Here is a 12,049-nt window from a genome sequence, read left to right on the forward strand (position 1 = left end):
GTATTAGGTAAGATACATCAAACATTTATTCAGCAAATAGGCCACAGGGGCACTTTTACATGTAATTTTTTTACAAACAATAAAAATAAGAAAATCCAAGTTCAAATATGGAATCAATGAAATATCAGATACTTTATTAGAGATGTATACAGTATCTAAATGTCGAATTACACAAAAAAAACTATGAAAAAAAATACAACCAACACATACTAAAAAAATTTAGAGATTTAAAAGTGATGTAAAATATAATTATAATAACGATTTTAAATTATTCTGAGACTTTAAAGGTCTCCAAGACTTTAATTAATATAAAATAATAAATAATTAAACTAAAGAATAAATAATTAAAAGACAAGAAATTAAATCGGACAGAAAAGAACCGAATGAAGTGTCTCAAAAGTAAAGTTGAACAGTCCGGTCTCCACAAACAGATACCATATTTTAAGAAGTAGACATTAAGTCTGCGCGAGCGCGTCAAAGCGCCGCATCAACCTAGCAGATAAGGCAACGCAAATAGTGATTTAGACGTTTTTGACAATGTTTCGATAGCTATAAGGTTCGGTATTGGATGCTCAATAAATTTAAAACATTTTGCGTACTGTCACAGCGATGGTTTATTTGCAACTGAACTGGCTTACATAAATAGGCATCGATATATTCGATATTAGTCTTACGGCGACATGCATGTGTGTTTGTGCGTTTATTTGTCTAAAGTAGTCGAAACATGCCGCCTACCAAAAAAAAATTTTTTTTTTTTCACTCAGGCATAATCAAAGATGATTACTTTGTTATTTGTTGAAGGCGTCAATTAATATTACAACTAAGTCGCACTAATAGTCACTTACATGCACATGCATGTTGGCTCTTACAAATTTATAAGATAATAAAAGGTAAGAACACATCAAAAGCCCAGCGGAATACATAACCAGCAGCCAAAAATAACTAATAATTATAATTAGTGAGATTCGTTCAATTCTTATATGAGAAATTACTTAAAATTTCTGTAAAGAAAAGACTCAAGGGCATTTTTGATACATAACACAATACAATCATGCAACAAATAATGCAAAATCACAATTATTGTTCATTAGTATTAACAGGCAGTTCACACAATTTTGACACGGAACGTTTGGTAACATCCCCACGACACCGCACACTATAAACACGAGTCACGCCATCCGGACCTGGGTGCTTGTCTAGCACCCTTCCAAGTGACCATTTTCCTGGTGGAAGTTGATCGTCCTTTATCAGTACAATATCTCCGAGTTCGAATTCACGTTCTCGTTTCAACCACTTTGGCCTTTCTTGAAGACGGGAGAGATATTCATTTTGCCACTTATGCCAGAAGTCTCTAACGAGTTTTTGGGTGAATTGCCACCGTGATAACCTGTTGGTATTGATCTCTCGTAAATCCGGGTTAGGTATTGTAACTGGCGCCTCGCCGATGAGGAAATGTCCAGGCGTGAGAACTTCGACATCGGGGTCGGTGGTATCCACAGGAATCAAAGGCCGACTGTTCAAACACGCTTCAATCTCACATAACGTCGTGCTTAACTCTTCAAAGGTAAGATTGGCGGTGAGTATTCTTTTTAAATGGAACTTTACTGACTTAACGCCGGCCTCCCACAGACCTCCAAAGTTTGGGCTATATGGAGGTATGAAGTGCCATTGCGTTCCATCGTCAGCAAGTATGCTACTTAACCGCTCTGGGAGTTGTAAATTTGATTCTGTCCATGCTATGGTCAAGTCCTTGTCGGCGCCGACAAAGTTGCGTCCTTGGTCACTCCATAGGTGCGTGCATCTTCCTCGCCGGGCAACAAAACGCTTGAAGGCTCCTATGAAGGATTCTGAGGTCATATCGCCAACCAGTTCGAGATGAATGCATTTGACGACCATGCAGACAAAGATTGCGATATAGGCCTTATTAGATTTTGCTCCCCTGCCTCTTGACATCAAAACTTGAATTGGCCCAGCAAAATCTACTCCGCTGTGTAAGAATGGTCGGGCTTGCGTAATGCGAACTTTAGGTAGGTCTCCCATAATCTGCGTTCGTGTAATCGCTCTTTGTCTAGCGCAGACAACACATTTGTGAATATATGCTTTAATGGCGTTTTTAACTCTGAGGATCCAGTATTTTGAACGTAGATAGACAAACATTAACGGCATCGTGCCATGCAGAGTTTTCTGGTGAGCATCTGCTATTATTAACAGTGTTAACGCATTCCTACTACTCAGGATAATAGGATGTTTTCTTTCTTCAGGAATGTCAGCATTCCTAAGTCTTCCGCCTACCCTGAGAACATTTTTCTCATCAAGGTAAGGATTCAACCCTTTTATTGTGCTTTCCCTTTTTACATCCTTGCCTTTCATTAGGTTGTCTAGCTCCGCACCAAACTCTCTTCTTTGTACTATTTTTATACATCTTATTAAAGCATTTTCTAGTTCTGTAGTTGTTAATTCCTTTTGTATATTTTCAGGGGTCTTCTTACTGTTAAGGAATCGCAAGCTATAAACAATCGTCTTCAAAAGCTCTGACAATGTATCAAACTCTTCAAATTTAATTCCAGGCTCTTCACTTTCTATATTCACGTTTACTTGTATATTTCTCTTTCTTTCTAATTCTGTTTCTTTTATTTCAGGTCTTCTATATGGAATGTCGTCAGTCTGCAGCCACTTCGGGCCTTTCCACCATTTTTGATCTTGTGCTAGTAGTTGAAGGGTTGTCCCTCTACTCGCGATGTCTGCTGGGTTATCTTCAGAGGCAACATGGTACCACCTTTGATTGCCAATGTTGTCTAATATCTCGACGACTCGATTGCAAACAAATACGTTCCACCTTCCAGGGTCACCTAATAGCCATGATAGCACTACGGAAGAATCTGTCCAGGCATATAAGTGAGTATCGGGTATTCTCATTGCTTCTTTTACTTGTTTGAGTAGTCTAGAGAGGAGTACCGCAGCACACAGTTCCAGTTTTGGAAGAGAGACTGGTTTCACAGGTGCGACGCGTGTTTTGGCAGCAATTATTCCAGTTCGTATTTCTCCTTCTGTCTCAACTCTGAGGTAAGCTACAGCTCCATATGCTTTTGTGGATGCATCACAAAACCCGTGCACGGAAACTGCTTGCAAGTTACTTTGAGTCGTATATAACCATCGCTCTACTTCGATGTCGCGGAGGTAATCAAAACTTTGACGTAAGTTTATCCATTTTTGCTTAAAATCAGCACTGACCTCCTCATCCCAGCTAATACCTTGAAGCCATAACTGTTGCAGTAAACTTTTAGCTGGTAGAATTGCAGGAGCCAACCACCCAAGAGGATCAAATAGTCTTTGTACTTGAGCGAGTATGTTTCGTTTGGTTACAATTTCAGGAATGTCGGGTAGCTCTAATGTATATTGAAAGATGTCGTTGCCCACATTCCAGGATAGTCCTAATGCTTGAATCGTTCCATCTAATTTGATATCCATCTTAACTCGCGAGCTTCGTTGCGACGCTTCAATTTGCTCCAAGAACTCTCGTTCGTTTGATGTCCATTTTTGTAAGTGAAAACCTCCTCGTTGTAGTATCCTCTTTACTTCCCGTGCTGTGGTTATGGCCTCGTCTACGGTGTCATTCCCTGATATCAAATCATCCATATAGAAGTCCTCCTTAATGACTCGTGCCGCATTAGGTTGGTCCTTGCCTTCATCCATAGCTATCTGATGAAGCGTCTTGACGGCTAAATAAGGGGCCGATGCTGTTCCAAAGGTAACTCGAAGCAGGCGATAATCTTTAACTTCTTCTTTTGGATTATTACGCCATAGAAGTCTTTGATAGTTGGTGTCAGCTTTGGTTACCAGTATTTGACGGTACATTTTCTCCACATCGGCTACATAGCATACCTTTCTCATCCTCCAACGCATGATAATGTTTCGCAAGTATTCTTGTAGCTGGGGTCCGACTAATAAATCATCGTTTAATGATTTGTTATTGGAACCCTTGGCTGACGCGTCAAATACAATTCTATATTTCGTTGTCTCTTTTTCCTCTCTAATTATAGCATGATGAGATAGATAGACAGCTGGATCTTCCATTTCCTCTTCTGGAACTTCTTCCATATGGTTCATGGCTAGGTACTCCTCAAGCACTCTGGTATATTCAGTTTTCAACGGAGGCATCCTATCGAAACGTGATTCTAACTGCTTAAGTCGTTTCATAGCTATGCTTCTGGTATCACCTTGTGTTGCTTGAGGCTGTTTATTTCTCATAGGTAGCTTCACAATATACCTCCCATCTTCAGTTCTGGAGTGAAGGGTTTCGTATATTTCTTCACAGAGTCTTTCGTCTGCTGTATATGCTCGTTTAAAAGGTGCTTCTAACTCCCACATGTTTTTCACCATATTATCCAGGTCTAACTGATGATGCATTGCTATTACATCATCTTGAGAGTTTGATTCATCAATTTCTCCGAAGATAATCCAACCCAGGCTAGTAAGTTGCGCAATCGGCTTTCCTGGTGGACCTTTGATTATTTTTTCCTTTAAGATTCGTGAGTACACTTTCACACCTAGAAGCAAATCTATTCTTCCAGGTTTGTTAAATGTGGGATCTGCTAGAGGGAGATCTTTCAAATGCGCCCAATCACCGGATTCTTCATTTATAGGTACCCTTTTGGATGGCAGCACCTTCGTCACTCGCGTAGGCATGACATACATCTTTACATTGAGGTTGAATTTATTCTCATATCGTGAAAGAACATCTAATCGGACGGTATGATTAACCCTTGTATTTGTGTCGCCAACGCCTGTAATTCTCCCTCTAATATACTCCCTCTTCACTTTAAATAGTTGAGCTGCCCTTTCAGTGATAAACGTCGCTTGTGATCCTTTATCCACCAACGCTCGCAGCAGGATCACCCTTCCAGTCGTATCTCGTACCGGTACTATAGCCGTAGCCAATAGCCCAGCTGATTCATCTGCTGCAAAATTGGCTGCTATATCTTCTAACCTTTCATCGTCGTTTTGGCTCCCGTCGTCAACTTCTTCCATTTTGGCATGTGCAGAAACGTCAGTTGTCTTATTCTCTTCAGCTGCTGGCGTCGCTCCTCGATAGCTACTTTGATGGAGGAGTGAATGGTGTCGACGATGGCAGACCTTGCAGGATACATTTAGTTTACAGAACAGCACTGAGTGCCCTGGTAGAAGACAATTATAGCACAATTTTTGATTCTTAGCAAATTCGCTTCTTTCGCTGGGATCCAATTTTCCAAATTGCTTGCAATGGCATAAGGCATGAGCATCTTGACAGAAAAGACAATTTTTTTCGGATGTAGCACTGGCGTGAAATGATCGTTCTTTAACAGTTTTGGCTTGCGACGACGCTGCAGACGTTAATTCCAATGTATGTATTTTATTCTCCAAAAAGTGAAACAATTCATTTATCGTAGGCAGATCCCCAGTCTCTTGCAGGCTCACGTGCTCTTCCCATTGTTTGTGGCTCTCTGGGTCCAATTTTTGAGTCGCTAAGAATATAAGCAAGGGGTCCCAAGCATCAGTGTTAATCGACAGACCTTTAAAGCTGTGAAGGCACTCTTTCATATTATCAACTAATGTTTTCAATAGGCTAGGAGATTGACTCAACATTTTTTTTGATGAAAACAGCCTTTTGAGAATTGCATTGACCACAAGACGTTTATGACTGTAACGTTTCTTCAATGTATCCCAAGCGGGTCTGTAATTTTTCTCCACGACCTTATAATGCTTCAAGGTTGTGCTGGCTTCTCCGATTAAACAAGACTTTAGGTAGTAAAACCGCTGCACGTCACTCAATGACTGGTTGTTGTGAATTATTGATGTAAAAATATCTTCAAACGCCTGCCAATCTTCATAAAGACCAGAAAATTTCGGTAATTCTAAACGAGGTAATTTCACATCCATTACTGTCTTAATATCTCCAGAAACTGATGAAGTATTCATGGGCGTGCCAGCCGGTGTAGGTGTGTTAAAGTCCAACAGGTCCTGAAGCGTAGTTTTTAGATTCAAGTATTTTTCTTCACGTTTATCGTAATAATTCTCAACGAAGTATAACAGAGATTGCCTTTGTTCCGTAGTTGATATTTTTAGTAACTCGGAATGTAATTGCTTGAATGATGACCAGTACTCGTCAATATATTGCATGTGCACCTTTACGTAACCAAGGGTTAGCCTCTCCTTGGGGCATTTTTTGTAATTAATTTCCGCTTTCTTGATACTGTTATATATGTCTTCTAATTGCACCGAAACTTCGTCTATTGATGGTGTAGCCATGTCGATTAACAACAAATAACGTTATAAGTCCCAAAACAACAAAGTTATTCACTTTTATAACTCACGACGATAATAATTTCACCGCCGCATAGCTGAGAATATTAATGTTTTTAAGTAAACAACTGCATTTCGCACTCGATCCAGGTATCGCCGCGCTCGCCGACCGGTGATTATCTTATTATTCTTTCGATTCGCATCCGGTTCGATTATGGACCATGTTTCGATAGCTATAAGGTTCGGTATTGGATGCTCAATAAATTTAAAACATTTTGCGTACTGTCACAGCGATGGTTTATTTGCAACTGAACTGGCTTACATAAATAGGCATCGATATATTCGATATTAGTCTTACGGCGACATGCATGTGTGTTTGTGCGTTTATTTGTCTAAAGTAGTCGAAACAGACAATAATATTGCTGCCTTTCTTTCAGTAAAATCATGACACAGTTTTGCAAATACACCAATAATATGCCCATGAACATCTACCATAACCCTTTATTACTTAGTTGGACAGGAACAACATAACTTTTGGCCCTCTATTTTCATTTTTTCCAAGGAGACTAAGGCGTAACAAAATGGAAAAGAAACTCACTACCCTGGTTATTTTGTCAACCACGGAAAATGGTTGCAGGTCAGATCCACAACCCGCAGTCGTACGTGCGCGACTGGTACTTCTTCAAGCGCTCGCAGTACCCGCAGCTGGGGCTGGTGCACATGGCGCCGGACGTGGCCTTCGACAAGCTGCAGCAGCAGGAGCTGCTCTCCAAGTTCGTGGAGATCGGCAAGGTGCTGCTCACCTGGGCCATTCTGAAGAACGTCGACATGGTAACGTTATGATACTAAATTAATTATGTGCGACAAAAACGTTAGCAAGCGGCTCTAAAAAGCAGCAAATTTAAGGTTTATTTTTGTTTTCAAATAATTTACGATGAACAGTTTGGGTAGTTATTTCGTAGATATATATGACACCATCGATTATAATTGTATTAAAGAACTGCAGTATCATAATCTGTATATACTTACCTCTTTTTTTAAAGCTTGAAAATACTTGTAGCATACCACTTCTCTTCGGGGCACAGGCATTTTGGGACGTTTGATAATGTAGGACTACCCACTATAAACCAGCGGTTTTCTCTCATCGCGTTTACAACTTGCCGCAGTATTCGCTTGCGCATACAACCGCGTGAAGTGTCGTCGATTGCTCGTCTTGCCAGGAGCTCAGACCAGAAGGGTATCTGAAATTATCCCTAGTAAGTTTATTGTGTAAAGAGTATCTGAAGTTATCACTAGTAAACTCCCACTACTGAGCCTATGTTTTTCTCGTTTAAACAGACTATTTTCTTTCTTTTAGGTGGTCCAACGTGTGGTGTTCCTCCACGACGAGCTAATGAAGCTGCCAGCATTCCCGCGCAAGGCGCTCGAAGCTGATCTGCAACTGTACAGCAGAGGGGCGCTCGGCTCCACGCTACTCGGCTTGGATGTGCTACACAAGTTTATGTATGTTATTAATAAGTAACTTTTGAACACTTCATATTCCCTTAGAACTGTAAGTGTTTCCACGCAAGGCGCTCGAGGCTGATCTACAACTGTTCAAGTTTATGTGGGTTGTTGAAGAAATAGTATATATATGGCGCTGTTATCTATTATTAGGATATGAAAACACAAGATTATAATTACCTATATTATTGAGCATACAACCACTAGATCCTGTCCAAAATGGTCAAGGTCTCCAGCTGAAAAGTCAGTTGAGGAAACAGGCCAGTATCTTCAGCCTACAATTTAGAAATGGATTCCAGGTGGGTCCGCCTCATAGCGCGCATGTTCGAGGCCATGGCGGGCAACTTCACGTCGTCGCGCGACATCCACCTGTTCCTCAACGTGCTGAACGGCGCGCTCATGCTGCACAGCGAGGACTCGCTCATACTCCGATACGTTATCGCTACCTACGTCAACGCTGCGTTCAATTTCAAGAACATCTTTTCTACTAATGGGTATGGCTAATTTTTATTAGCCTTTTAGGCACTGTAGTAGGTTAGGTTATTCAAATGTGACCACGACCGACATGACGTCCCACTTTGTCGCTTGCCATAAGGACGCCTTAACAGGTTATTCGTATAAAGATACAAAAAAATCTCGTCCTTATGGCAAGCGACAAAGTGGGACATTTTGCCTGCCTCGGTCACAAATGTTTTTAAATTATGAAGATCTAATTTAGTAATTTTATAATTTACCCTCTTCAGAATATTTGCTAACACCAACATACATAAGCTAACCCATAAGCTAAACCTTATCTCGCTTCTATAAGATTTAAGAGTAGTTTATTAAAACTTCGTCCCCAAAGATACACAACTGAGACCGAATTTTACCTTTTTTTTAATGGGACTTACACCTACCTAACCGTACCTAATATTAACCATCCAAATGTTTAAACTGAATGATCCGGCTAACATCTCTTGGAATAAATCTATTTTGTTTGTTATCTCGTTTTGTTAAATAGAGACTCTGTAACTATGCGGATATTTTTAAAAGCTGAACCACTACTATCTACATTTTAATGTATTCTTCAGATACCTTCTCATCATGCCGACACTGCTTCAGATCTATTCAAATTACCAAACGAACAAGCTAGTGACCACAACAATAGAGTACGCCGTGAAGCAGTTCTACTTGCTGAACAGAAAGCCGTTCATTCTGCAAATGTTCGGCTCTGTCTCCGCCATATTGGATACTGACGAGGAATCAGCTTATGGTGATGCCAGTAAGGTAATTCCACACAATTCGAAAACATTATTTATTGTTATGAGGACAATATCTTCCGGGTAACCTTTAATATCACATTTGTTTTTTTTTTTCTTCATAGTTTTTGCCCTCGTCTTTCTCTTCATAGTAGCCTTTTTAAGTTTCTCAACCGCCCATACCTCGGCAAGAAAATTATATGGCAGAAAAACTTAGCTAGTTTTTAATAGTAACAGTCAAAAATGTCCGCTAGTGATCATATTTTCTTACCACTGTGACAGGGTATGATGTGGCACAGAAATCAAATTCCTTGACCGTACATCAAAAACTGTATAGATACAAAACTTCAACATATTTCTTAACATCCCAAACAAATAAAACTTTTCAAGTACATTAATCTCTGGTCTATTTGACTCGAAGGTACAATCGAGCTGTCTCTTCAACCTGCTGCTAAGCTTAGAGACGCCTTCTCCCGACCCGCTTCACATCGCTGAACTAATCAAAGAAGAGAAGCCGCTCAAGCCCATCGACTTCTGCTACCGGGATGAGGACGAGATGGTCAACGTGCTGGACTGCATCAGCCTGTGTGTAATGGTCGTCTCTTACTCTTCGGAGAGCATGCGGGGCTATCAGATGCTTGTAAGTAATTTCTGATACTCTAATTTGAGAAGGCAACAGTGACACGACGCAAAAAAACACGATGTAACACGAGAAACCCGAAATATTTTAACCACGCACTTCTGAGGTCAAAAGAAGGAAAAATATGAGTTAAGTAAATTTCGCCAAAAGAAAACATTTTAGTTTTTCAAATTTTTGAATGTATTTGTACATAAAGTTAATGTTAAGGTAAAACTGGCACTGTAAATTAATGTTCACGACCTAGTTTTTGCAAAGGTTTACTTGTCACTTTTTGACATCCATCAATAAGGATATTTAGACTACGCCCCATATAGCATCATCGCCATCAAAAAGGCGTTTTCCACTAAGTTACTATAACATGTTTTTTTTATTGGTATTAACTCTGAAACTAGGCAAAAGCCAGAAAAGTTTATCCGACATTTTAGTTTCTAAATGTGATCAGGAATACACTGTTAAAATCTTTCGGTTTCTTCATGTAACATCGTCTATATTGATCTCCACTCTTTTAAAAATTAGCAACACAAACCCTCATTAGTAGTAGGGAAGTAATTGAAATATTATAAAAACATACTGTTTTGATGTGTTTCTGTGTTTAATTTTATAGTTTCATAATTTATAATTTTTGCAGATAATACTGGAAGCGATATTGCCTTGCTATGTGAAACAGATTCAATTACCAACGTACAATAGAGAAGGAAAGACTGAGAAAGAGATCATACAACAACTGGCGATTGCTATCAAAACTCTTGTCAATAACTGCGAAGGATTGTCAAAGTGAGTGTTTAGCGAACTTATGATATGACATTTAAAATACTATTGAATTAAATAAAAGAATATTGAACAGGCCATTTATCCGTTTTTAGTCCGAAGTTTGCTGTCGAATTATCTATAAAAAAAAAGTAAAAATGGCAGCTACTATTTCCGATACCAAACACAGAATTATTAGAACTATCTAAAAATGTATAATTATTAATTAATAACTTAAATGTAAATGTTTTTTCCTTTTTAGGGTTCCGTACCTCAAAGGAAAAAAACGGAACCCTTATTGGATCACTCGTGCGTCTGTTTGTCCGTCCGTCCGTCCATCTGTCACAGCCTATTTGCTCCAAAACTACTGGACCAATTAAGCTAAAATTTGGTACACATATGTAAATCTGTGACCCAAAAGCGTCAACAAATGAATTTTAGACACTTTAGGGGCCACTTTTGGGGGGTAAATGAAAAATTAAAAAACTATATCTCGAAACAGTTTACGAGTTATTCAAGAAAGTTACCACCCCCTCCCCCTTTATCTCCGAACCTACTGAGTCTGAAGTTTTGAAAAATACACAAAATAGTTCTGTACCTAAAAATATCAGGAAAATCTTTTACAAATCTGCAGTCAAGCACGTCCGGGAGAGGTACGTATACACGCAAGGCCGAAAGCTGCACTGCGGGAGATTGGTGCTTAAACACAGAATAATGGTCCAAGTATTTTAATTGCGAAGGTCGAAGGCCAAGCACCGCGTAGGGCCGAAGGCTAGAAGCGTCCGAGAGAGGCGCGCCTAGCATGAGTCGAACTAAAGACAAAAAATGCAACTAGGCTGTATCGGGCACACCGCCGCAATGTTAGTTAGGTACTTGTACTATTGTTACGTGATTGCGTACTAAAGTGCGCACTCGTCGGACGCTCCGAGCTTTCAGCTCTACGCGGACCTTGGCCTTCGACCGCCACATTTGGGCGCTTGTGGTATTGTTCTGCATTTTATCTTGCTATCCGAGCTACTTTGCACCAGTTTTGTACATTAATTTTCGCACACAGCAGCTTCAAACAAGAGCAAGCGTAAAATATCTGTAACAAATCACACATTTTTTTACAACTTGTTATAAAGTAAGTAAACATTCTTTATTGCACCAACAATTATACATTGTATATACATGTAAAACTACAAATAAATTTTAAAGGAAAATAGAACCAGGTAAGAACAGGCGGTCTTATCGCTAAAAAGCGATATCTTCCAGACAAACTTTAGGTAGCAGGAAATTTATAATATTTTATTCTTGTGTTAATTAAGTAAGATCTATCAAATAACGTCACTTTTTTTCTAACAACGTCCGCGGACTGACGAGATCACTTCGTAAATACCGCGCATAAGTGTTATTTTAGCTTTGCGTCGTTTCTAGCTCAAAACGAGCGCCATCGCTGTCAGCGGTACATTCAATTCTAGTAAAGATTTATAAAGGATCTTATTCTGTAGACAGTTTCTCCATTTTCAACCTATTACATACATACAAATTAAATAACCTTACAACTATATTTACAGAACTTATATCTATATTTACATTGCTTCGTTACGAAACGGCAAAGTGTTCCAAGTTATTGTAATACATTTTTTCTAAACACCACCTA

At 39.4% G+C, this 12,049-nt stretch overlaps 3 protein-coding genes across 6 annotated transcripts in view; 1 reads left to right on the top strand and 2 right to left on the bottom strand.

Moving 5' to 3' along the window:
• The window catches only part of LOC133525931 (protein sprint), a 474,626-nt gene that overhangs the window by 274,399 nt on the left and 188,178 nt on the right, over positions 1–12,049 (bottom strand). The gene's annotated exons all lie outside the window — the stretch shown is intronic.
• LOC133525927 (protein unc-80 homolog) overlaps positions 1–12,049 on the top strand; it is a 59,934-nt gene that overhangs the window by 40,129 nt on the left and 7,756 nt on the right. The window contains exons 47-52 of the mRNA XM_061862349.1: positions 6,917–7,110; positions 7,637–7,782; positions 8,082–8,276; positions 8,853–9,048; positions 9,442–9,660; positions 10,289–10,434. Of these exons, the coding sequence (XP_061718333.1) occupies positions 6,917–7,110; positions 7,637–7,782; positions 8,082–8,276; positions 8,853–9,048; positions 9,442–9,660; positions 10,289–10,434 (1,096 nt within the window). The remainder of the gene's footprint in view (positions 1–6,916; positions 7,111–7,636; positions 7,783–8,081; positions 8,277–8,852; positions 9,049–9,441; positions 9,661–10,288; positions 10,435–12,049) is intronic.
• On the bottom strand, positions 399–6,847 carry LOC133525925 (uncharacterized). Its single transcript, XM_061862346.1, has one exon. The coding sequence runs from the start codon at positions 6,283–6,285 to the stop codon at positions 1,078–1,080; it is 5,208 nt and encodes a 1,735-aa protein (XP_061718330.1). The 5' UTR covers positions 6,286–6,847; the 3' UTR covers positions 399–1,077.

This window comes from Cydia pomonella, chromosome 15, assembly GCF_033807575.1.
Source record: "Cydia pomonella isolate Wapato2018A chromosome 15, ilCydPomo1, whole genome shotgun sequence".
Taxonomy (NCBI): domain Eukaryota; kingdom Metazoa; phylum Arthropoda; class Insecta; order Lepidoptera; family Tortricidae; genus Cydia; species Cydia pomonella.